The 26,299-nt window shown below is 44.6% G+C and overlaps 2 protein-coding genes across 7 annotated transcripts; one reads left to right on the top strand and one right to left on the bottom strand.

The window, feature by feature from the left end:
• Positions 1 to 602: 602 nt before the first annotated feature.
• On the bottom strand, positions 603 to 12,359 carry LOC128343488 (protein SCO1 homolog, mitochondrial). 5 transcript variants are annotated; one of them, XM_053292621.1, is made up of 6 exons: positions 11,759 to 12,353; positions 11,072 to 11,162; positions 7,981 to 8,178; positions 5,476 to 5,568; positions 5,210 to 5,325; positions 603 to 1,446 (listed from the first exon to the last, which is right to left on the bottom strand). In XM_053292621.1, the coding sequence occupies exons 1-6, from the start codon at positions 11,969 to 11,971 to the stop codon at positions 1,315 to 1,317; spliced, it is 843 nt and encodes a 280-aa protein (XP_053148596.1). In that variant the 5' UTR covers positions 11,972 to 12,353; the 3' UTR covers positions 603 to 1,314. The 5 variants fall into 5 exon arrangements, with proteins under 5 accessions (XP_053148596.1, XP_053148598.1, XP_053148599.1 ...); XM_053292623.1 differs by having other exon boundaries at positions 11,072 to 11,165; positions 11,759 to 12,350; XM_053292624.1 differs by lacking the exon at positions 11,759 to 12,353 and adding an exon at positions 11,371 to 11,616 and having other exon boundaries at positions 11,072 to 11,165.
• Positions 12,235 to 25,517, top strand: ADPRM (ADP-ribose/CDP-alcohol diphosphatase, manganese dependent). Of its 2 annotated transcripts, none has more exons than XM_053292619.1 (4): positions 12,235 to 12,373; positions 16,353 to 16,998; positions 23,883 to 23,999; positions 24,853 to 25,517. In XM_053292619.1, the coding sequence occupies exons 2-4, from the start codon at positions 16,371 to 16,373 to the stop codon at positions 25,272 to 25,274; spliced, it is 1,167 nt and encodes a 388-aa protein (XP_053148594.1). In that variant the 5' UTR covers positions 12,235 to 12,373; positions 16,353 to 16,370; the 3' UTR covers positions 25,275 to 25,517. The 2 variants fall into 2 exon arrangements, with proteins under 2 accessions (XP_053148594.1, XP_053148595.1); XM_053292620.1 differs by lacking the exon at positions 12,235 to 12,373 and adding an exon at positions 12,452 to 12,497.
• The last annotated feature ends 782 nt before the right edge of the window (positions 25,518 to 26,299 follow it).

Raw genomic sequence — 26,299 nt, 5'->3', positions numbered from 1 at the left:
CATGATTCAGAGTATATTCTGCATTGTGTATCTAACTCAATGGCTAACAGCAGAACAATGGCTAACAAATGTTTTCACCACTTCAAAGGCTCACTTATTTATCTTCTAGTATATTGCCTAGGAGGTTGTGTACTACCCCTGCGAATAAGCAAAGAGGCACCTTTTAAAGGGGTGATTGTCTTATATTTTGCAGGAGGAGAGCAACTGGCTCTATCCAACCCCAACACAGCATCACTCCAGTGGTTGTTGCTGGTGTCTACCTTAGGCTTCTTTTTAGACTGTGAGCCCTTTTGTGACAGAGAACCACCTTCTTTATTATTTTTCTATTCTAAACCACTTTGAAAACTTTTGTTGAAAAGCAGTATATAAATATTCATTGTAGTAGCCGTAGTGTGCCATACTGGTAGAATGTATATCTTTGTCTGACATATAGAACAGGCATGGTATCTTGGGAATAGCATTCATCCAAATGATCTGCAACCACTAATTTTGTTTTGGTCAGTGGAATTTTAACCAATATAGAAGGCAACAGATACAGGTATGTCATTCTTCTAAAAGATATATTCACTTTAAGTGATGCAAGATTGCAACAGAACATAGACTCAAGGTTTCTTTCACTTTATTTCATTATATGTGCACTGCGTACAATTTTAACTGATCAATAATTCTACTGTCTCAAACATTTTCAGTTACTGTCCTACCATACTACTTAGTGTGCCACAGCAGCCATGATCCACCCTACAGTAGCCATTTCAAAGAACCACAAAACAGTTTCTATCACTAGCAGGGAATGATAGCTTGGAAGTGATGTTGAGGCAGTGGGTCCTAGCCAAATAATGTTCAGATGCCAGACAAGACTGGTCCCATGAAATCAGTGTGCGGAGTTTAGAACTTCACTCTACATGCATCTGTTCAGGATGGTAAGAAAACATACTGCAAGGTGGGGAAAGATTCCAAGGCTCTGACCTTACATTCAGAAGTGCTGATCCCTTCACTGAGACCACCTCAATGTGGTCTCAAAAGGCTTTTAAGAAATGAATGCAAGGTTAAGGCACACTCAAAGAAAAGTGTCCCAGCAAGTATTTTGTTGAATGACATTTGGGTTCTTATTTAATCCAGATAAGTCTTAGCCTGTAGGCATAGCCTTAGCTGCAAATTCAGTCCCATGAAGAAGATGCCAAGTCATGTTACTTGCACAACACTTCATCCAGAAAGTCAGCTCTCCATGACATATCACCTGATACATTTAGCAGTATGGTGTATGCCTGCCTGATTAACAGCTTGCCTGCCTTATAGCTGGAAAATTCCCACCCCTTAGCTCTGTTTATATTGTCTCATGTGTCCAGCAATTGAAGCAGCAATCTCAGAGTTGTTCTTGTTTTGACCGTAATAATCAACAAAGCCCCCATCTGGTCCAAGAAGGTACATGATGATGGTGTGATCTACCTGTAAGAGAATAAACAGGACAAACTTGAGTATCTTGGGAAGGTTGGACAGGATGCATACTGTTCGAATATGAATACAACAATATTTTATACCGCCTTTCAACAAAAGTTCCCAAAGCAGTTTACATAGATATAAATAAATAAAATGGCTCTTTGTCCCCAAAGGACTCACAATCTAAAAAAGAAACAGAAGACAGACACCAGCAACAGCCACTGGAGGGATGCTGTGCTGGGGATGGACAGGGCCAGTTTCTCCCCCCCCCTGCTAAATAAAGACAATCATCACTTTTAAAAGGTGCCTTTTTGCTCAGTTAGGAGGGGAAATTCAACAGTAATTGGACCCATCCAAGTCTCTCCCGCTCCAGATTTCTTCATAAAACCAAAATCTTGGTATATAACCTAGATGGACATATCAAAGATTGTGGTTCTTTACCATGCCAATGCAAGAATTAGAACCCAAACACAACGTATGAGAGGCCCATGAAAACAGCCAAGTCCTACAGAAGAGAGAAACCTCACAGAGTTCCCCATGGAAGCCAAACCTCAATCCCAAGAGAATGGAAGACTGGGGACTTCCAAGTCCAGTCCTGATATCCCACATCTTCCATACTTGCATGGTGCACACAACCAACAAAGACTTTCCTCACATGGATCTCCTGTTTATGTGCTTTTGCCCCACTTTTCAGCAAAACTGGCTGTGAACATCTCTCTTCTCTGTTTCCAGCCATATTGGAAGTATAAGAGGGGAAATCTCTCAGACTGCCACTCACTGGCCACTTCTTGAAATCCCTCTTGGAAGCAGGAATATGCAGGACCCCTTTTTGCCCACCCATCTTTCAGACCACATGGAGTTTTCCCATTATTTGATGGACATTCAAGACAACAGTGATGAGGCCACTGTATGAGAAGCAACACTGAAATATTGAGAAGGAAGGCTACTTCAGGAATTACAATTTAATCAATATTGATCTTAACATTGCCTATATGTCAGTTTCATTCACCTTTTCATTACCACGCTCAGGCTGAGTGTCAACAGCTACTGGAGCTCCAAGGCCCAGACAGGGCCTACTACCACCATCTGCCCATGCCTGCCCTTGAATCTCTCCCTCCAGGTAGGACTGGGTTTGAATGTTAATGGCTGTAATTTTCTCTTCCACAAAAATTTGGAACAATGCTATGTCAGGGGAATGGTGAGGGGAGACTGGCAGAAGCTGCTGAGAAGACCACTGCTGCTGCCAAGGCCATCCACAAACCTCAGTGGAGCCCACCAACAGGGAGGGATCCACTGGGGAGCACCTTGCTGAGAGCCTCCTCCAACCTGGAGATAGGACTGGCCATGACATTAGACAAGACTGCCCACCTTTTATGGATGTGAAAAACAACAACAAAGAGAGACACTTTTGGGTGGCTGGATTTTCAGGCAGATCATGGCTATCAAAGTGCTGCTTGAAACAGAATGTATAAAAGACTGAATAGCAATAGCACTTACATTTATATACCGCTCTATAGCCGGAGCTCTCTAAGCGGTTTACAGTGATTTAGCATATTGCCCCCAACATTCTGGGTACTCATTTTACTGACCTCGGAAGGATGGAAGGCTGAGTCAACCTTGAGCCCCTGGTCAGGATCGAACTTGTAATCTTCTGGTTACAGGGCGGCAGTTTTACCACTGCGCCACCAGAGGCTCTCTCTGAAGAGATAAAGGCATCAGGGATGTGGCTAAACCGACACTGGTCCAGTTCAGCGGCGGTGGAGTTACCTTTAAGGACCAGGAAAGGTGCTCTTACCCACCCACCCTCCCCCGCTTTTCCCCTGCAAGTGCAGTGTCCAAAATTGCTGCATGGGGCAGCAGCGCACCCTCTTGCCACCCCATTGGCCACTTCCAATCCAACATTGACCAAGGCGGCAAGAGGGTACGCTGCCACCCTGCACAGCAATTTTGGACACAGTGCCAACGAGGGAAATGCACATGTGCGGGGAGAGCAGCTTCCTTGCTTCTTAAAGATTAACCCACCCACCCCACCAAATCGGCTCAAACGCCAGACCACCGGACCGGTTTGGAGGTCTGGAAAAGGATCTCCGAATCGGTTTGTCTACATCCCTAAAAGGCATATTTCACTCACTGTATATCTCCCCCTCCTGACTAAAGAGTGTCAATGTTCACTGTTTTTAATAGTACAATGAATAATACAACATATAGCACTTATATTGGACAGTTTTGGCAAGAAAGGTTGGCTGACAAGAAACTGTATAACTCAGCTTTGCAGATGACAACATGTGGCCTTTTAAGTTGGACTATCGTGAGAAGAGAAACCTGGATTCTTCATCTTAAGCAGCAACAGCAAACTCAAAGACTGCTTTTTCAGATCTACTGCTAGCAAAGTTATTTTCTAGGCCAACTTCTCTAGGCTCATCTCAAAACAGGGACCTCTACGTACCACACAAACATAAAAGGGAGACCCTCTAGTATCCTGCCAGATATAGGAGCACTACAGTGTAGAAGCACTGGGGAGGAGAGCTGGTCTTGTAGTAGCAAGCATGAATTGTCCTCTTCACTGAGCAGGGTCTGTTCTGGTTTGCATTTGAATAGGAGACTACATGTGAGCACTGTAAGCAATCTCCCTCAAGGGATGGGGCTGCTCTGGGAAGAGCACCTAAATGCTTGCATGCAGAAGGTTCCAAGTCCCCTCCCTGGCATTTCCAAGATAGGGCTGAGAGAGACTCCAGCCTGCAACCTTGGAGAGCTGCTGCCAGTCTGGATAGACAATATTGAGCTAGATGGACCAATGGTCTGACTCAGTATAAGGCAGCTTCCTATGTTCCACTGTAGTCCAACATGGAAAGCCCTCTCATTATGAACAAATTAAGTTCATTCTCCTCTAGTCCCCTTTCCCACCTCTCCAACAGTATTTATTTTGATATACTCATCTTGGTCACTAATTCTATTCAGAACTACCGCTCAAACCTTGTTCCCTGCCCTGGCTACCCAAACAAACCATGGAATTCTCATTAACCTAGCAAAGAGGTTAATCCTCATCAATTAATCCTCATTAATCAAGCAAAGAGGCACCTGTTTAAAGTGGTGATTCTTTAAATCTCCCTTTACCAGAGGGAGAGCAACTGGCCCTATCCATCCCCAAAACAGCATCCCTCCAGTGGCTGTTGCTGGTGGCTGTCTTCTGTTTCTTTTTTAGACTGTGAGCCCTTTGGGGAGAAGGAGCCATTTCATTTATTTAGATCTATGTAAACTGCTTTGAGCCACCTAATGGCACAGCGGGAAATGACTTACCTAGCAAGCATGAGGTTAGTGGTTCAAATCCCTGTTGGTATGTTTTCCAGACTATGGGAAACACCTATATTGGGCAGCAGCGATGTAAGAAGATGCTGAAAAGGCATCATCTCATACTGCATGGGAGGAGGCAATGGTAAACCCCTCCTGTATTCTACCAAAAGTCAACACCAACTTGACAGCACACTTTACTTTAAACCGCTTTGGGAACTTTTGTTGAAAGGCGGTATATAAATATTTGTTGTATTTGTTGTAACATTTTCATCCTCCTTTCCCAAAACTCCTTTAGTGTCTCCTCTCTTCACTTGGCCAGCAGAAACTCATGGAAGAGACTTTGCCTAAACCTGCCTCACCTACCTCTAATATTGCAAAGTTCACAATGTTTGTGCAGAGCTGACTACCCTTTTTAAAGGCCCTCCCAGTCTTATCAATCTGTGAAATAATTAGGAAAAGTAAATGCAGAAGCTGTACTCACTATGTAATCATTATCTTCATCTTTGGGGCCAGAGCTGTAATAGACCCGGAAGGTTCGAGCCACTTGATCAATCTGGTCTTTGGTACCCGTCAGTCCAATCAACTTGGGTGAAAACTCTTAAACAAAAATGGAGCCAACAAAATCAGACTACATTAAAGATGATGGTCCAAGTGAGGCAACTCTGTATGACTAGAGTCACTTTTGCAACAATGGGAGGTCAAGGTCAACAAGGTTAGTACAGTAACAGATAAGAAAGCGAAAATTACCTTTAACGTATTTGGCAATGGCTTCTTTAGTGTCTCTCTCTGGGTCAATGGTGATGAAGAGTGGAGTGATGTTTGGCAGAGACCGGATCCCATCTGTCACCACAAAACAAAATGATCAGTAACTCTGTAATCAGACTCAACCACCCACCAGCAATGTCTTCAAACCCACAGAAACACTGAAGAGGTTAATTTGATTACAGCCCAGTTGCAAGATGGAGTTCTCACAGAATATCTTTAATATGCCACAAAATATAAAATTGTTTCAAAACACTGATGCTGTATCAGTTTCACTGTGTCCCAGTCATTTTAATATGGCTGCAATGGACAACATGTTGTCTGCACTGGAACTACAAAGAGTTTCTAGAGATGAAGCAATATCAACACAGTTACTCAGGCATCAATGGTCAATATTTGGAATATACTTAATGAGCTTCACCTTCAGTTTTAAATAAAGATGCCCTACACCACTGGTCTTCAACTCATGGGTCTTGATTTAAGAAACTGGTTTCATTCATCTTTGATAAGTTGGAGGTGTGTTTTAATAGTTCACAAAAACATCTTAAATTTGAATAAAGAATATACACTCTCATATTCAACACCAAGAGAATGTCCACTTTCTCTGTATTCAAAACTTGTTTTAATCTTAGTTATTTTAATAGATAGAATAGAGAATTTTGAAGCAAGTTAAGTAAGATGAACAAGAATTTAGAAGAAGAAAGTGATGATAAGGAGATGGAGGCACTGGCAATGATAAAGAAAAAGAATGGAAAAGGAATAAAGATTATTTAAGCAGAAACATGTTCCCTTTCAACAATACTGAGTGGAGCAAAACATGTTTGACATTTTTGTATTACAATTATTGTTAACATTATTCTACAACAAGAAGTACCAAATCACTTACTGGAATAATTTTTGCAAATTACTTATATAAGCATATACTCCAGCAGATGTGCATGGAAACACTATGGAATGTCAAAGATACTTTGGCCACAAAATCAGAATTAAACAGAAATTCAAAATTCTGCAACATATGGATGCCGATCTCCTAGAGCTACATGACCATGAAAAGATGCTATTCAATGGACAGCAAAGTGAAGGTATTTCCACTAGAGGGCAGCAGCAGCAATTCACTAAAGGCAGTTTAGCATACTGTATGCATATCTAGGTTACTCAGGTCTGAACAAGGTAAAACACTTTTACTTAACAGGTTCATTAACCCTGCACACTGCCTATTTACATAAATATTTACTTATTCCCCATCCTTTCCTATATCCAGGAAAAACTCATCCTTTAGAAGCTATCCACGCCCTTGCCCCACTCAATTTTTCAGTCCTTGTTTCTCGTTCTATCCCCCACCTGTAACTCCTGCTCCTCCAACTCTATCACCCCACCCGCAGCCAATTGACAACCTCCTGGTCACTTCAACTCCACCCACTTTTACCTGCTACCCACTACACATGGAACTATCTTCCTGAATATATGAATTGTGTCACTTTTCTTTCAAAACCCACTTTTTTTGCACACGGCTTTTGGCTTATCCCCACTCCCAACTGTAACCAAGCTTTATATAAACGTAAAGGCATTTAGGGAGCAGCGGGGAAGCAACCTGCCTAGAGAGCAGGAGGCTGTTGGTTCAAATCCCTGATGGAATGTTTCCCAGACTATGGGAAACTCCTACATCGGGCAACAGCAATACAGGAAGGTGCTGAAAGGCATAATCTCAGACCGCGTGGGAGATGGCAATAGTAAACAGCTCCTGTATTCTACCACAGAAAACCACATGGCTCTGTGGTTGCCAGGAGTCGATACTGACTCGACGGCACAACCAACAAACACAAAGGCATTTGCCCACATACCTCCTTCCCTCTGTCATTTTCCCTATTTAGATTTCTGAGCCCAAAGAGTTGGCAATCTAAAATATATTGCCTATGTAGCTTTGTCAGGCACCCTGATGGTGCAGTATACATAATTAGGGGATGGGGCTACAAAGCATCTGCTTTACATGCTAAAGGTCCCAGGTTCAATCTCTGCCATCTCCAAGTAAGGCTAGGCAAAAACCACACCTAAAAGCTTGAAGGGCCACTGACAGTGTAGACAGCACTGAACTCAATTTTTAAATCAGATTTGTTTTTATATTTTTAGCTCAATGTTTTAATGTGTCTTTTTTATAATCCTGTTTTTAAATTTTATTGTGAGCCGCCTTGGGATTTTCATAATGAAAGGTGGGGTATAAATTTAACAATAAAAAACAATAAACGAACCAATGTTCTGACTTGGTTAAAGACAGTTTCCCATGTTACTATTATATTCCCTGCAATGGGGATTACAGACTACTGGGGCAGGGGTGGGGAGGGAGAGAGTTGTTGCCTGGAAGCTCAATACAATAAATGTAAGCCAGAAATCCTACAAGAATTAATGATCTAGCAGAAAGAGCAATTGATAGCACAATTTTCCTGCATGAAAAGTAATCTTGGGGGAATTCAGGTTTCGGTATCGCTTACTTACCAATTTCATCCACCACTAGAACCAATTTTTCTAGTTCTTCTGGGCAGATATCAGGGCAGTGCGTAAACCCAAAATACAGTAAGACCCACTGGCCCAAATAGTCACGATCTGACTTGGGTTGTCCTTGGTGATCAATAAGTGAGAAAGGGCCTCCCAACAATGGCTTTCCAAGAGTCCGTTTCCGCTCCTTCTCCAACTCTGAAATCAGACCAAAATGGAATGTTATCCACCTGAAGTTCTGATATAAAAGGTCTTTTAGAGTTTCCAAACAGAGCCACAACCACATCCTTCAGCTTTTCTTTCTGTCAAAATGTAGTTATACATTTTCTTATTTTACTTAGCACAGAACCCTGTACAGTGATGTTGCTATATGAAAGAAATAAGATTCCTAATGACAAAGGTTTGTATTGAGGATAGCAAGGAGGAGCATTTTTTTAAAAAATGGCTAGCAATGAGAGGTGCTTATTAAGAGATCAGACTGATGGACTGCAATAGTCAAAATGAGAACAAGAAATTGAAATGTACAGACATCCCAGCATCCAAATAAAACACAGTTTTTTGTACTAGGCTTTTAACAGTTGTTTTGTACAATCCATTCATGTGATGGGAAAGGCTACAGTAAAAGCTGTACAGAAGTCAGCAAGACTCATAGCTTTCAGAAAGATCTCAAAACAGAAAATCTTCAAAGAGAAAAAGCTTGTTTCATGTTATTTTTCCTCCACTGTTGCCTCTTTCCCCAAAGGCCCTGCAACACACTTTGGGACATGTTTCCTTTCTTCTCCTTATTCAACTTGCCTCATTGTCATGCAATAAAGACCACCATTTACTCAGTGAACCCTAGTTACATTTAAGAATGTTTATCTGTTTCAGCAATTGCTTTCGGAAGCTCAAGTGGAGGCGGTGGCCAGGGGTACCTTTGCACGGCTTCAGTTAATGCGCCAGCTGCGTCCCTTTCTCGAGAAGGCAGATCTGGCCACAGTTATCCATGCCTTAGTTCGGACAAGACGGAGGTAATGTTGGTCAGTAGGAGAGCCAATTGGGATGAGATTTTACCAGTTCTGGATGGGGTTGCACTCCCCTTGAAGGAGAAAGTACACAGCTTGGGGGTATTACTGGACCCAGCTCTGCTTTTGGAAGCTCAGGTGGAGGCAGTGGCCAGGGGTACCTTTGCACGGCTTCGGCTTGTGCGCCAGCTTCCCTTTCTCGAGAAGGCAGATCTGGCCACAGTTACCCATGCCTTAGTCACATCACGGCTGGATTACTGTAACGCGCTCTACATGGGGCTGCCCTTGAAGAATAGCCGGAAACTGCAGCTAGTGCAAAATGAGGTAGCTAAAATTTTGTCTGGAGCTGCCCGGTGGGAGCATATCACACCCATTTTGAAAGAGCTGCACTGGCTACCAGTTTGTTTCCAGGTCCAATTCAAGGTGCTGGTTTTGACCTTTAAAGCCCTTAATGGTTTGGGCCCGGGATACCGCCTGCTCCCAAGGGTTACTGCCCGCTCAACGAGGTCATCTGAGGGGGCTCTGCTCCAGGTGCCAACAATGAGGAAGGCTCAGTTGTCAGGCATGCAGGACAGTCTCTGTTGCTGCCCCCAGACTCTGGAATGCTTTCCCAGTGGCTATTTGCTCCTCGGTCTCCATCACAGCTTTTAGAAAGAGTGGAAAATCTTGGCTTTTTGCCCAGGCATTTATTTGATTCTCTGCTGCTGCTCTTTATACTCTGTATTGCTTTTATTTTAAAATTTTAATCAGATTTGTTTAATATTTTTCACTTAATATTTTAATTGTGTCTTTTTTACCACCTTGTGTTTAAATTTTTGCTGTAAACTGCCTTGGGATTGTTTTAATGAAAGGGGATATATAAATTTAGCAATAAACAAACAAACAAACAACAAAGAAGCACAAAGCACAAATGTGGCACAGAGAGGGGAAAGGACATGGGAGGATTAGAAGAATGAGATTGCAGCATAGTATTGAAGGCTTCACACTGATACAACAACAGACACAAAATACAAAACCAGATTGGGGGAAATTTGAGAAAGATCAAGCTGCACTTTTAGAGAGAGCCAGCGTGGTGTAGTGGTTAGAGTTCTGGACTAGGACCGAGGTGACCCGAGTTCAAATCCCCATTCAGCCATAAAACTAGCTGGGTGACTCTGGGCCAGTCACTTCTCTCTCAGCCTAACCTACTTCACAGGGTTGTTGTGAAAGAGAAACTCAAGTATGTAGTACACCGCTCTGGGCTCCCTGGAGGAAGAGCACGATATAAATGTAAAAATCATCATCATCAGAAACCTTTCACATACTGGCAATGCACCTAACCATATGCTTGTGAAGGTGATTAAAACTACATTTTAGGATAGACATAGTTTGGAGACTAATACATAGTAGATAGGCTATGCCTCCATCAGCATTAGTTTAGTTCAAGTAAGCTTTAAGCATGCAGAGTAAAGAGCATGGAAATATGTGCAATCAAGCACCAATACTGCTAAACTAGGTGGACAGAACAGATATGCTGACCACGGATTAAGAAAGAGACAGAATGCCAGGTCAAGAAGATGAACTAAGGGACCCTATCCAGAAACCGAGAGAGAGAGAGAAGGAAAGAAGGTATGTTAAGTGGGTGGAAAGCATGAACTTTAAGGCATAAACAAGCAGGGTATAAAAGCAGAAGTCAAGTTCTGATCATAGTCTTTTCCATTCATCACTAGCCATCTGCCTGACTTGAGCAGATAGAGCTCAAGAAAAGGTAAATACATAGAAACCTATACAACCAATTAAACTTAGGGGCCTAAATGGAAATGTACTCAAATTGTTAAATTGTAACTTTTGTTTTATCTAGCCTTTATGTTAAACAAATTTAAAATAATGCTTTGAAAACTCATTTGGCTCCATCAGTAGTCACTTGTGGGCACCCTGAACCACTTAAGGGGAGGAATAGCAGATTGGAGATCTTCTGAAATTAAAGGAGATTTTTCTCCTACACCTGTGCCAGCCATATATGCAAGTTTTCACAAACCTAGGGAGAAATGAAGTGCCTTTGCCTCTCTACAACAAGGTAGACAGACAGACATTAATGTGATACCTACTTTCTTCTTTTTCTTTCTTAAAGAATTTCATTGCTCCTAGCAATCCTCCACCAACCACACAGGTGATTGCCAGAGTCTTCCAAGTTACAGGCTACTGGGAGAGAGAAAGAAGAAGAAATACATATGGAAATAAATGATTAGCTTAGATGCTATTTGCTCACCAAACCATTGTACCAGCAAATGCTTTCACACATTCACTGGTCCTGTGACTTCCTCCCCACTCTCAACTCCCTTTCCTCAAATGACACCTCTTTTCTCTTAAGTAAAAGGGTAGTGCTCCTTTCCAGTCAATCTCTTGCCTTTAGCCAACTGAAGTGTAGTATCCAATTATCCTCAAAAGGAAGGCTGCTAAATCAATATCAGGACAAGCTGCGTCGCTCAGAAGTCATTTAGAGATGCAAATTTTGGACAGTATAAAAATATGTAAAATAAATAAATTTAGCAGAGAGACATTGCTCCGGACTTTCAGAAGTTCTGCAGAAGAGGAAACTTTTCTCAGGTCTTGCTAGGCAGCCCTGCAACATCATGGCACGAAAAGCGACTTGCGCAGAAGCGCTCTCACTTTTCGGCAGTTACTCCACCTGACAATGCAGGAAATCCTCCTGCTCGCTACTGCAGGCGATGAGCCCCGGGAGGAGGACCCGACTGGCGCGGCAGCCTGCCTCCTCTCCGCCTGGACGTACTCACCCCAGGTTTGCTAGGACCATCCCGCCGTGTATCGCCTGGGAGCTCTGCGGATAAGGACCGAACAGGGTGGAAAGTACACCGCGGCGAGGCTCGGAGACCCCACAGGAGCCGGAGCCAAGGCCGGCATCTCGCCGCCATCTTCTCCCTGGCCCATAGAGACAGAAGACTAGAGCGGCACCATTTCCGGTTAACTGCGAAAAGGGCCAGGAGCATGGGCTGGGATTCTCAATGGGCGCAATGTAGCGTCGCTCTATCCGTTGACCTCTCTATGGTGAAAGGAACGGTATAGGCTTTGTATTGTTAAGATGGAGAAACCGGATCGGTTTTGAACCTGAAGTCTCAATAAGGATTGCGATGGCGTGTAACACTTAATTCCTTTAGAATTCCTAAGAATCTTTTTCTCGCTCTGTGAAGATGGTGTGTGACGGAAGACAGAGGAGAGGGCCGGGAAATTGCAGACAGCATGGCTGATGGGAAAAGGCTTCCTTAGAAGCAGAAAACGGACTCCCTCGGAGAGAGGAAGCAAATTGATTCGGAAGTTAACTCGGAAGTGGCACTCAGAGGAAGAGCGAGGAGAGAGGCGCCCTCTTAGCGGCACGGTCGGCTCCAGGCTGGGTGAGTAGAAAGAGTGTCTCTCGTCTCCATAGCAACGCCGAACCCACCCCATAGAACGAGGGCGTGGCTTGGTAGCCCCATAGGCAGCCAGCTGACCCCCGGACGGTGCTGGCTCTTGGAAAAGGTGAACGCCCCCCCGCCCCCTGCCGAGCGCTGATGGCCCCTAAGCCCGGGAGGGGCATCTTGCTGCCCGAGGCGGACAATATGTCGGTGTTGTTATTGAAATATTTCGTTATCTCTTCCCTCCAATATTTATATAAATAAAATGTTTCTACATTTTAAAAAAAAAATTATATCCTGATCCTCCAGTAGAATAAAAACAATGAAAACAAACCCAGTTAAAAATCTAAAACCCATCAGGCTGTAGTAAAACACATTCAAAAGCCTCTCTAAACAAGTAGGTTTTAGGTTCTTTTTTTTAACCATATGGGTCCAGGAGCAGCATCAGAAAAGCGGGGTGGGGGAGAGAAGTCGGATACATTCAGGAGGAGGGACCAGTACAACCAGTTCTGCTATAGACAGTAGCCTTCTCACATTTGAGGTTGAGCTCAGAATTATGGGATGGCATGGAATTAACATGATTTGCCTACAAATCCTCTAGACCTGGAGTGGGGGAAGAAACGTGGGATGAGAATATGTTGTGTATTGAAATGTTTGTGCTAATGCATAAATATACTTGTTTGATACAGTTACATTCTTGGGAGTTCAGTTGCTGTTTTTGCACTCAAGAACCCATGTGTTAAATATACTGCATGTGTCACAGGATGATGCTTAACTTGCAGGTGGGGGGAACTTCCTTTTGATAAATTCTACCCTCTTTGGATATAATGAGAAATAAAATCATTCCAGGAATTCGCCAGAAGGCCGAACAGGCAACAAAAACAAGTCTTCCAGACATCCCAAGATAGAGAAATATTTTATTTCTCACAAACCAGAGCCAGCATAGTGTAGTGGTTAGAGTGTTGGACTAGGACTGGAAGACCCGAGTTCGAATCTCCATTCAACCATGAAACTTACTGTGTGACTCTGAGCCAGTCATGTATCTCTCAGCCTAACCTACCCCACAGGGTTGTTGTGAGGATAAAAATAAGCATGTAAACCGCTCTGAGCTCCTCGGAGGAAAAGCGAGATACAAATGTAAAAACAAAACAAAACACCAACACCCGCCCCCTGTAAATACTGCAGCTGTTTCCTTATCCAATAGATTTTCACTTTTGACTAATGAAGTATTACTGGATTTATCTTCTTCAATTTCTGCTTCAACTGACTCTTTACGGGGGTCAGGAACTATTCTCCTGGCTCATCTTGCACATTCAAATCTCTCCTCAAATGATTTACCCTCTGATCTTGAGAATCTTCCTTATGGGAAGGTAGCTGTTGATTACCTGGAGGATTTAACAATTAAAAAAAGGCATCTAACCAGACAGTCCCTCTAGATTCAAACTAAAGATTCTGAGACTGCTCCTCCTCCTGTTGTTTCTTGTACTGTTACAGTGCCAGATATTTTAAGCTTTACAACATTTACAACTGAAAATTTAATTTGCATTTCCTAAAAGCTGTCGTCTATCTCTGGGAAGCCTGATGAAGGGAGAGAGATAGAATGGCCATTGAAAGATAAAGGCTAACAGAGAGGCTGGTGAGGAAGAAAGCTGACAGAAGAGTAATACTGGTTGTAGTACATGTTCTTATTACTCAGAAACATTGAGCCCTTTCTCATGACCTGTTAGCAGGGAGGAAGCTATGAAGAGATTACCTTCCTGCACTCGAGCAGTTTCCGTTCCTTGGGCAGGCAGATCGCCCGCCCAGATGAGCACTGGTTGCTCCTGGTAGCTCTGGTAGGATGCCGGGACACGTCAACCCGTTTCGCTCTGCCCTCCCCCCCCCGGAGCTCCAGTGATGCACTTTACGGGTGTGTGGTGCATTATGAGGATCCCCCCTCGAGTGCTAGCCTCATTTTTTCTTTTCTTCACTTGCTCCCTTAACCTCATTTTGGAGAGTGGCTCCATAGGCATTTTTGCCACTGCGATGCCACCGGGACTGGGCTGATATCGGCGTTACACATGCACATACAAAACTGGGCTGGGCTTCCTTACCCTGGTTTTGCACGCCCGTGTGAATAGCCTCATTATTTTCTTATTAACTGATGGAGAAATTCTCCCCTAATGCTAAAATTCTTTATAGGCAGAGGCCACACCATTCCATCAGATTCAAATCTTTATTGGTCACGGTACTGGGTCTCCATCAATCACCAAGGTGAGAGAGAAGAACCCCACAAAATGGTGGTTACAGATTATATACCAAAGCCTTATCAGTTATGAAAATACACTTGGTCAGAATGAGTACCCATACATTGTGCATCTTCAGACCAGCATTGACCACATACTCTAGACTAGATACATTTCTTCTTGCTACTGTGCACATCCAACCTTCAAGCCACAGAGAGGCTATTGTTTGTTGTTTTGCACTCACAGCATCATTCCCAAATACCACAGACAGGGAGTAAAACTTTGGTTCACTTCTCCATCTTAGATTTCTTTCTTCCATCTTAGATTTTCCTCCGGCATTGACTGCCAGTTCTTGATGTCATGGACTCTAAAGAAATCCTTCACTCTTTCAAATCAATTTTGTGTTCCTCACAGTCTGGGTATATTTTGTGAATAACGTTCTTGCCTTGACAGTGCTCTGGCAGATATATTCTGTGAGGTCCTGCTGCTTACTAATGCAGTAGCTGGTAGCAACTATTTTGGGGGGGCGGGGCGGGTAATCTTCTTTATATCTATTTCTCTTAGGCATACCCATCACTAATCCCATGTGCGGCAGCTCTCACGAGAGTTTGCAAGCAGCTAGCAATGGGGGCATGTAAGAGTGAGAAAATTGTGGCAGCAGCTACCCAGCAGGGAAACAAAACAGCGGCGGACGGACAGACGGCGGGGAGAAGAGGGAGGGAGGGCAGAAAATGTTGGCAGCAGCAAGTGGATGGGCGGGGGGAGTAGTGGGCAGGGGGTGTAGTGGGTGGATGGGTGGATGAAATAGCAGCAGGCAGGCGAGGGAAGCACGGGGAATGGTGGTGGAGGCGGGCGGGCGGGAAATGCTGGCGGAGGTGGGCAGGCGGGCAAGGAAGAAGACAGGGGCAGGGGGAGTTTGGCAGCAGCGAACTAGAGGTGCTGATGCTCTGTGCCTGGCCCAGCTAGTATTTATTTATTTGGCTTACTATTTGACCCTTGGGGTGGGGGCAGAGCCTTGAGCATGTCACAGGTATTAGTAATAACCTTTTCTAGACTGGAGGAGGGCAAGGCTAGGCAGTACCTGACAGTGCCTAAGGGTTCCCAGATCCAACTTAAGCAAGATGACCACTTTGTCATAGGTGGAGCTATCCACTGGGCTGCAGAATTTTGGAATAAATGTCGGGTCACCCCTTGAAAAAGAAGGAAAATGAATTAAACTATATTTCCTAAGCGTATTTCTTAGTATTAACTGAGTATATTTCCTGCCAGTTAACACAGCTTTGGAAGTTCAAGGCGGTTTTGTTTGCTTCAGTTTTCTCTTTCTACATGAAAACCTATGAGAATAGGGACTACTGTCCGTATTTGGGCTGGATAGAAACATATCTGCATCAAAATGCCTTTCCTTATTCGTTCACTAAAGAAGCTCTCCATGGTCAAGTCCTGTAGTTCAGAATGGTTCTCCTGATGTCATTTCACGTGTTCTAAATTAAGTGGTTAGAGAACTGCACTTGTTTAGCCTGCTCCACCCTGTGCATATTTATTCAGAAGTTAAATCAGACATACTCCAAGTAACTCTATGAGATTGAAACCTTTATCTGAGAACTTTCAAATGCTGTATTTTATTCTATTACTTTCATATAAAAGCAGCTTGCCCCCCCCCCATGAATGCCCCTCAAAATAGCTGTATGGTATATCCTATTTTCTTGTTTCACTTGTTCCAGTATTTGAACTCTTTTCCTTTTACTATATTTTAGCAAGACCATTGGACACTTATGGATGAAGTTCAGAGCCACAGCCAAGGATCCACATCACAAACTTCTGAGCCTCTCTTCTCCTTTGGAATCATAGCAGATATTCAGTATGCTGATCAAGAGGATGGTTATGATTTTCTGGGATATCATAGGAGGTACTACAGGCACAGCCTATGCCACCTCCAGAATGCAGTTGAAGACTGGAATGGGATGAATGTTCAGCCTTCATTTGTTTTACAGCTTGGGGACATCATTGATGGCTTCAACGCACAGCATGACATGTCAGAGAAAGCACTGGAAAGAGTCATGAAGAAATTTAAGAAGCTCAGGGCTCCAGTCCATCATATATGGGGCAACCATGAATTATATAACTTCAGTAGAGATTATCTAACAAAGTCTGAACTGAACACTACGTACTTACAAGATCAGACTTTGCTTGGCAATTCTGCTAGAGACCAAAGTGCCACTGGAGATGCTGCAGAATCCTACTATGCTTATCATTTTTGCCCAAGGGCTAAGTTTCGATTCATTCTCCTTGATACTTACGATTTAAGTGTTCTGGGGAGGGACACATCTAGCAAAAAATACCAGGATTCTCTACGCATACTGCAAGCAAATAATCCAAACAATAATCTGAATATTCCACCAGGTATGGGGTTATGCTGAGTATGGCTAACACACTTCCAAAATCGCACTGCAGGTAACACTAGTAAGAGGGATTCCTCATTCATGTAAATAAGCATTTTCCTCCTGAGTTGGAGCTCATCAGAGAGGTTGTGCACTGATCATGTTCGAGACAGAACTGGATCACGTGACATTAATTTCCTGTTGCTGGAGGCGTCCTAGCCCCAGTTCCAGTTCTGTCTTGCTCGAGCTTACAGGTCTGGGAGAGAGCTCTTAACTTTTTCTGATTGTAGCTTTCCGTTTGCCATCTTATCTCCCTCCACCTCCCTCTATCTACAGGTAGCTTGTGTGAGGGTGGGAAGGGAGCTGCTCTTAAATCTGGTTTCCAAATTGCCTTTTCCCCTAAACTAACTTCTTCAGTTCTAATTCGACTGATTGGTCTTCCTAAATTCTTTTTCCTTTTGTTGATTTTTTTAATACTTATGGAGCTGGCTCATGCCAAAGAGCTCCTTCAGGGCTCCCTCTCTGAGGGTTCACAGCTGCCGCAGGACCTGGGCAGCTCAGATCTCCCTGTGATCATGCCCTGTGAACAGACTGTATTGGCTGTTACCGTGCCCGCCATTTTGCCCACAGAGGCACTGGCTACGGAGCTACCTTTTTTAAAAGCTCCCAAGAAATCCAGACATTGAGGGGATCAGCCCCCGATTAAGAAGAAAAAGCGCAACCATGCAACCTCTCCCCAACTAGAGAGCTTCATGCAACTCAGCGAGCGGCTCCTGATAAAAGCAGTTTGTAAGAAATCGAAACCACGCCATTTCAAGCCACAACAGCCTAAAGCAGATGACCAGTGCCCTTCAGGCGATCCCCTGGCATCTTTGACCTCGCCCGTGAGGTCTAGCCTACAGCTAGCCCACGTATTCCCTCTGCGCTGCCTTCGGAACCAGCAATCCCCTCTGTTCCATCTGGACTTCCACCAAAGGCTTCGCCTTCCTCAGTGACAATCGTTCCAGGGCCAGTAAGTGATTCTTCCCCTCCCTTTGCTCCGCATATCATGGCTTGGCTGAGGGCATTTTTCAGAAGGAATGTCTTGCACCTCAGGCGCCTGAGCCACCAGCGGCTCCGAGTGATAACCCAGGGAATCCTGTTCCCATTGCCCCAATCTCACCTGCTGCTCCTTTGCCCTTAGCCCCCCTCCCCACAATAAGACGAGGCAGAGATCGCCTCTCCTCCTCGTCACCAGACTCAAGCCCACGCAGGCACACGATTCCTTTTTCTGAAAGGGGGTTGATTTCTCCTAGGTTGTTGCCCAGATGCAAAAGGAGACCCAATTGCTCTACTTCTTCCTCCAAAGAGGTGCCCAGGCCCAAGCGCCCAAAAGGAACCCCTACTCCCCCTCCCCCCCTGCTACTATCCCTGGCGTTCCTGCAACTCCTCTACCTATACCACTGGCACCCACGCCTCCTTAGGTCCCACCTGCTCCTCTTCCCCACCCAACTCCCACCTCCTCTGCTTCCCCCAGCCAGGCCCAACTTACCTGTGTCTGATTCTGAGTCCTCCCCCTCAGGGCCAGAAGATCCAGGGGACCCTATTGAATCCAATAAGGAGGATGGGGATTATCTGATGAGGAAATCACGCTTCTAGTCCCTATCTGCTCTTCTTCAGACTTTGATATTCTCCTCTCTAAAGCTAAGAGGACCATCAGTGATGTAGCCCCTTCTGCAACAGCTGAGTCTTCTCCCTCCCTGGGTCAAAATTTGTTCCCTTCAAGTTTCAATGCAACTGCCACAGTGTTTCACAAGGTTATGTGCACAGAATGGCAGTGCCCTGCATCATCCAAACCAATTGGCAATATTCCTAAAAAATCATTATAGCCTCCCTCAGGATGTTATGTCACTTCTGGCCACCCCAAAGGTGGATTCCCCAGTGGCACAAATGGTGTCTGGTTCCATTATCAATACTGAAGGCTAAGAACAGTTAAAAACCCAGGAAGACAGGAAATGTGACTCACTTCTAAAGAAGGTTCATGAGGCCTCAGCTACGACCATCAGGGCAGCTACCACCAACTCCATTTTTGCCTGTGCCTCTGTCCTCTGGGCTAAAGAACTAGTAGCCCTTGTTCTGCTCGAAAATACCAAGCTTTGCCAAGGCATCAATAAAATGGCCAAGGCAGCGGCCCTTATGGCTGACTCCAGCCTGGACTGTATTAGCCAGTCATCTTGAACAATGGTTGCGTGTGTAGCCATACGCAGATCTCTTTGGCTAAAGAGCTGGAATGTGGATGCCAAGTCAAAGCTCACTCTAACATCTGCTCCTTCCTCAGGCTCCCATCTTTTTGGCCCCACTGTAGACCTGATTCTTGTAGAAACCAGAGATAAAAAGAAGGCCATGCCATCCAATCGCAGAGACTTGCGCAGGTTTTTCCGTAATCTGCCTCAGTCCTTTCATCCCAACAGACAGTTCCAAGGGACTCCAGCCAATCAATTCCAAGAATTCCACACCCAAACCTTCAGAGGCTTCAGCAGACTTCAGTGGCACCAGCGATACAGAGGTAATAACCGGGGATCCAACACCCGATCCTTCTCATCAGCCCCACCGCCTCGAAAACAATGACTCCGTCCCGGTGGGCAGAAGGCTGTTGGAATTCGCCACAACCTGGATGTCCACATCTCAAGACAAGTGGGTCTTGGACACTGTATCTAACGGCTACGCCCTAGATTTCTCCTCCCCTCCTTCCCACCGTTTCATCATTTCTCCACGCTCCAACAATATGAAGAAGCATCTTCAAATTATTCAAGCGATCCACCATCTTCTTCAGATCCAGGCAATCAACAAGTACCATCTACGCAAAGATTTCAAGGCATATTAGTCCCTTCTCTTTCTTGTTCCAAAGAAGGATGGAATCCTGGAGGGCAGTCCTGGATCTGAAACATCTCAATCGTTTCATTTGAAAGAAAAAATTCAGGATGGAGTCCCTCCACACCATCAAAGAAACCATCCACCCAGGAGACTATCTTGCCTCGGTGGACTTCTCGGAGGCCTACTTCACACCCCCATCAGACAGGAACACAGATTCTTCCTCCAATTCGTATACAACAATCTCCACTTCCAATACTGGGCCCTCCCGTCGGGCTCTGCTCTGCAGGCCGAGTTTTTATAAGGTCATGGTGCCCACCTATGCCTCCAGAGAGTGCACATCCATCCTTTTCTAGACGATCTTCTCATCAGGTCTCCATCATTCCTGCAAGTACTGAGGGATGTCGACAACACTCTCCAGTGCCTCAGAGACTATGGCTTCATGATAAACTACAAGAAGAGCCACCTCAACCTCTCCTGGTCGTTCATCCACCTGGTAGCCTGGTTCAACATCGCACGGGACTCCATCTCGCTGTCACAGGAAAGGATAAACAAGATTGCGTCCCTGTTACACTCCCTGCTGCACCAGCACTCCATGGATATCATGGTTCTCACCCAAGCTCTAGCCTCTATGATAGCATACAGTACGTGGAATTTAGTTATTTATTTATATTTTATTTTGCATTTATATACCGCTTTTCAGACAAACCTCCCAAAGCGGAATATACCCCATGGGCCAGTTAGCACTCTCATCCTCTCCAGTGGTTTCTCCTCCTGTTCCAGGAGCTAATCGAGGCAACTACCCACAAGCGGGTTGTACTTCCCGAAATGGTCTGCAAGTCCTTCCTATGGTGGCTATCCCCAGCTCTCCTCAAGGGTCTTCCACTATCTGAACCTGCCTGAACCATGGTCACCATGGATGCCTGCCTCCTTGGATGGGGAGCCCATTGTCTAGTATGCCTAGCCCAAGCCCGATGGTCTCCAGCCAAGGCAAAGAAGTCAATAAACTGGCTAGAACTTAAGGAGGTCTGTCTCATGCTCCTCCACTTTCATCGGCTCATCCAAGGAAAACACGTCCTCATCAGAACCAACAATGTTACCGTCAAAGCACACATCAGCCGACAGGGCAGCACTCGGTCTTGAGCTCTGATGAAGGAGTCCGACCTGTTATTCCAATGGGTGGAAGCCAATCTGACATCCATAGCAGCCAAACACCTCTGAGGCACAGAAAACACACAGGCAGACTGGCTCAGTCACCAGTCAGTAAATCCAGCAGAGTGGTTTCTCCATCCAGAAGTCTTCTATCAAGTCACTCACATTCTAGGTTCCCCTCAGGTGGACTTTTTCGCGTCCCCCTCCTACCACCTGCTCCCTCGCTTCTTCACAAGGTACCACTCTCCTCAAGCAGAGTCGATCGATGACCTGACATCACCATGGCTGAGGTCCCTGCTCTACACCTTCCCTCCAACAGCCATTATCACAAGGGTTCTCAGGAAGCTGGTTCAAAAACAAGCAGAGTTGATCCTCATAGCCCCCCATTGGCCACGGAGGCCTTGGTTCCCGGTCTTCTAGACCTCTCAGTCAGACCGCCTTGGCCACTGCCAAATCGTCCGGATCTTCTTTCCCAGGGCCCTCTACTTCATCCAGATCCTAAGTGGCTGCAACTTTGTGCCTGGATGTTGAGTGCATGAAATTAGCTTCCCAAGGCTGTTCCGAGTCCGTTCAAAGTACTATCCTGGCCTCTTGTCCGCTGTCCACCACTAGAATCTACCAGGCTACATGGGCTGCCTTCCTCTGCTGGGCACGGGCAAACCACAAAGACCTGCTCCTAGTCGGAGCTCCAGAAGTACTGGCTTTTCTGCAAGTTGGTCTAGACCTTCATCTCTGTCCCACCACCCTGAAACGCCAGGAGTTCGTGTTGGCATCAGTTCTCAACTATCCAGCAATGCCTCGCCTGGTCTCCATCTTCATATTGCTAGATTTCTTAGGGGGGCCTCCACTGTCGCTCCACCTCCTATTCATAGCTTCCCCTCTTGGAACCTCAACAAGGTATTGAATGCATTGACCAAGCCCCCTTTTGAGCTACTGGCTACCATTCTGCTCAAACGGCTATCCTACAAGCTCCTTTTCCTTATAGCTGTAACTTCAGCCCATAGGGTCTCTGAGCTAGGAGCCCTTTCTGTCCATAAAGAGTTGTGTCTTTTTCAACCTGACTCCATGGTCCCGACTTGACCCGACCTTTATCCCAAAGGTCAACTCCTCCTTCCATAGATCCCAGGATGTTGTCTTGCTCTCTTTTTGCCCCTCTCCATCCCACCCCTGGGAGAAGCTCTGGCACAAGCTAGACATCCGGCGTGCGCTGCGTGTTTATATCAAACGCATTAAGGACCTCCGCAAGTCGGATTCCCTCTTTGTTTCCTTTCACCCATCTTCCTTAGGTAACAAGGCCTCCAGGGCTTCCCTGGCAAGCTGGATAAAATCTTGTGTTCTCCTCGCTTATGTTACTCTTAACCTTCCACCTCCTGGGTGTCACAGCTCACTCCAATAGAAGTGCAGCCACATCAGCAGCATTTCCGGCCCACACTCTTCTCACAGAAATTTGTAAGGTGGCCACATGGTCCTCCATCACCCCCTTCATTAAACACTATAAAATCTCCTGCTTCTCTACACCCCAGGTTGCCTTCAGTCATAGAATTCTCTAACAAGTGGTCTGATAGATCCTTCCCTCTCTCTTGATCTCTTCTCCGCTTGGGCAAGCCCCTCTCTTATGAGCTCCAACACAGGGGGAAAGGGAACATTGGCTTACCATGAAGGGTTCTTTTTCTCTGTGTTCGGAGCTTATCAGGCCCTCCTGGATGCATGTGTTCAGAAGTTTTTTCTCCTGAGGGTATATTGGGTGGTTATGCATTTCCCCCCATCTCTTTTGTATATGGGAAAGACAGCTCCCAGGGCTATAGTTGTCAGGCTGTTCTTTCATTACCTTTCCTCTCTACTGAAGTTGGGGAACGGTCTAATTCTCTTTTCTCTTGAGTTTTTTTTTTGCATTTAGAACCTACCACACTCAGCTCTCTCCTCCTGACTTTTTACACTCTTTGCTACAGGCCCTCCAGCAACAGGAAATTAACATCACATGATCCAGTTCTGTCTCAAGCATGCTCAGTGCACAACCTCTCTGATGAGCTCTGAACACAGGAAAAAAGAACCCTTCACAGTAAGCCAATGTTCCTTTCCACATGTTTTCTCTAAATACATGCAGAGAGAGCTAAAGAGTATGGGAAGGGACCATACCCACAGATTGTCTATTTCTGAGTGGCAGTTTTGCTGCATGAAAAAGTCCTGCCAGGTTAGATTCAGCAATAGGCAGGGCAACATATTATGGCATTAGGGCAACTCCTAAGTGGGAGGACATTGAAGAATCTTATGGCACCTTAGGGACTAAGCAATCTTAATGTCATACATTTTTGTGGACTATAGTCTGCTTCATCATTGGGTGCAGATGTTTTTGAAGTGCTACAAGACTCTGTTGTGTTTGCTGCAACAGACTAACATGCTTTTGCTGTGGAAGTTTTTCCCAGGGAAAAGAGAGCTCTTCATTTTCAGTGTCTTTAAAATTGGGTAATGCATGTGAGTACACAAGATATATTACGTATGGCAGTTTGAAAGTATCTGTGTATTTGTAAATACAGTTTTTGAATAAAGTAGATTTTTTAATTTTTCTTTTAAGGAAATCTTTGCTCTCTATGCAAACATTGGCAGCTGAGGCACAAATGATTAGGATGGAATTACACAGCATGATCTGTATAAGTAAAGTCAGTCCCTATTCTTTTGCATGACAACACAGAATAGGATTTCTGTCTTCAAAGAGGGATAATTGCTGATATATGGTTAAAGCAAAATGTGTGGAAGAACAGTTGTTACTTTTTTAAAAAAGCAACAGGTTAACTTGAAACCCTATAAGAAGGAAATATCTGGAGGGTTTCCCCCTAAGATAGGTATTTCAAACAATCATAAGCAAATTATTTGGTAATGCAGCTGATTGGTTTTCTTTCTTTACAGATCTTGTAAATCCCCACTTTGTACAGTTCAATGGAGGATTCAGTCAAGACCAGCTGGATTGGGTCAATGAAGTTCTTACATATGCTGACAAAAATCAAGAGAGAGTAGTGATTGCGGGTAGGCTTTTAAAACATTCTAAAGTATTTGAATGCATGACCACTGTAATGTTATATTTTATTCCTTCCAAAATGTATGTAAGGAGATCCAGCTTTTACAAGTCTGAGAAATTCCATAATGCTACTTTACAAGGAGAGGAGAGCTGGTCTTGTGGTAGCAAGCATGACTTGTCCCCATAGCTAAGCAGGGTCTGCCCTGGTTGCATCTGAATGGGAGACTTGATGTGTGAGCACTGCAAGATATATTCCCCTCAGGGGATGAAGCCACTCTGGGAAGAGCAGAAGGTTTCAAGTTCCCTCCCTGGCTTCTCCAAGATAGGGCTGAGAGAGATTCCTGCCTGCAACCTTGGAGAAGCCACTGCTAGTCTGTGAAGACAATACTGAGCTAGATAGACCAATGGTCTGACTCAGTATATGGTAGTTTCCTATGTTCCTATGATTCGCACAATGCAAAACTGGCCTTGGAGTAAACTCAGTTTATGTGATGGGCATTGTACAGCAGAGCTGATAATGATTGTGCAGTCCGGATTGGTTGTCATTTTCCGGATTGGTTGTCTTGCATAGAAAAAGGTACTACATGCAAACTTGAAATGGACCTTGCCATGGAAGCAAGAAACTAGGTCGCTGCTTAGCTACACAGCCAGCTGCAATGTGCATTGAACTTGTTTCATGGCTAGGTCCAGTTTTTTATCTTATGAATCGGATCTCATTTGGGAAGAAAATACAAAATAAAGAAGATTATGCTTGAGGGAAAGAAAATACAAATTAGAGATTCCATTAGAGGGAAATAGTGGGGATGGATGCTGGTGAGAGAGCAGGGAAGTTTCATCTGTTTGTGCATCTTTTTGTTGCAGCGCACCAACCAATCCATCCAGATTCTACTAACCTTGTTTGCCTTGCTTGGAATTATAAGGCTGCTCTTTCAGTCATCCACTCGCATCACTCTGTGGTGTGTTTTCTTTCAGGCCACCTCCATTGCGGTGGTTACTCTTTAGACTCTCAGGGAATCCATCATCTTTCTGTTGAAGGGATTATAGAAACTTCTCCAAGGAGCCATGCCTTTGGAACTATATATGTCTATGACGACAGAATGATATTAAAAGGAAGAGGAACAGTACCAGATCGAGTAATGTACTACAGAGAAAATGAGGCCCTGATGCAACACACACTGAGCTGCAGTAATTATTTGTCTGAAGCTTGCTGCAGTACATGTTCAGTACTTGATGGACAATGTGTAGAAGGGTGCCCGCACCTTCAAGTTCGACAGGGGAACTAAGTATCAACATTGCTCAGTGAATTGACAGGGGGAAAGCAACTTACTCTACAGCTCCAACTCAAAAGTACTCGATCAGTTCTGCTTTCTGTTTAAAAAATTTAAATGTGAACAACAGTGTATTTATATCAGATTGCTAATTTTATCATATATTAGTGTTGTGCCTAAAACTTGATTCATAAGATTTATTTATTTATTTTTAGCTTATCATGCTTGCAATGCATTATACTTTACTAGAAGTCTTCAGCCAAGGAATTTTTTATTTATTCAGCCCAGCTTTTCAGCCACAATGACTCCCAGAGCAGCTCACAGTTGCTTTGGAAACACACTCAAAGGTATTGGCAGTTGGTGACATAGTCCAGGCCAAGAGGACAGAAGTTGCTGGCTGATGGTAAAGATACCAGTTTGCAGGCCAAAGCAACAGCTCCTGCAGTCATATACAGTGCTGTTTCTGGCAGCTGATTACATCTAGGTTTAAGAAGAAAGATTAAGGGCCTCGCTATTAGCGGCCCACAGAGTAGCCCCTTGATTGATCTGTAGAAATTCACTGGTAAATTCAATCAGTATGTGAAATTCAGTTCTCACTCTCCTGCTTCTTGACCCTCATTGCCCGCTTAGGCTTATTGGGTCACCAGGCTACAGTGAGAGTAGAAGTCAAAACTGAGAAAATTACCCTTCTAGTCAACTCTTAGAGTAGACCTAAGGAACTAGAGTTAGACCAGGAAATCCTTCGTCTCAGTCCTCTCTTGCCTCTTTACAAAGTTCAACTCTTTTTTTCCACCAGGCCTGCTCAACTTAGGCCCCCCAGCTGTTTTTGGACTACAGCTTCCATAATCCCCTGCCACAGTGGCCAATAGCCAGGGATGATGGGAGTTGTGGGCCAGCATCTGCAGGCAGACCGAAGTTGAGCAGCCCTGCTCTACACAGTATGAGTGTAAACCTTTTGTGACTAAGGTATAACTGATGGCCATAAATGGTCTTGCTATCATGTCCCATATGACTAAATCTTAAATCACATCAGCTTTCAT

Source organism: Hemicordylus capensis, chromosome 2 (genome assembly GCF_027244095.1).
Source record: "Hemicordylus capensis ecotype Gifberg chromosome 2, rHemCap1.1.pri, whole genome shotgun sequence".
NCBI lineage: Eukaryota > Metazoa > Chordata > Lepidosauria > Squamata > Cordylidae > Hemicordylus > Hemicordylus capensis.
Note: the sequence above shows the minus strand (reverse complement) of the source record. Positions and strands in the feature narration are given on the sequence as shown.

Coding starts and splice junctions, on each gene's coding strand:
- LOC128343488 (XM_053292621.1), bottom strand. CDS start 11,971: ATGCTCCTGGCCCTTTTCGCAGTTAACCGGAAATGGTGCCGCTCTAGT. Junction 5,569..7,980: donor TCTAGTGGTGGATGAAATTG/GTAAGTAAGCGA, acceptor TTGTGGTGACAG/ATGGGATCCGGTCTCTGCCA. Junction 1,447..5,209: donor ATGAAGATAATGATTACATA/GTGAGTACAGCT, acceptor ATTCTCTTACAG/GTAGATCACACCATCATCAT.
- ADPRM (XM_053292619.1), top strand. CDS start 16,371: ATGGATGAAGTTCAGAGCCACAGCCAAGGATCCACATCACAAACTTCT. Junction 16,999..23,882: donor TAATCTGAATATTCCACCAG/GTATGGGGTTAT, acceptor CTTTCTTTACAG/ATCTTGTAAATCCCCACTTT. Junction 24,000..24,852: donor AGAGAGAGTAGTGATTGCGG/GTAGGCTTTTAA, acceptor TTTTTGTTGCAG/CGCACCAACCAATCCATCCA.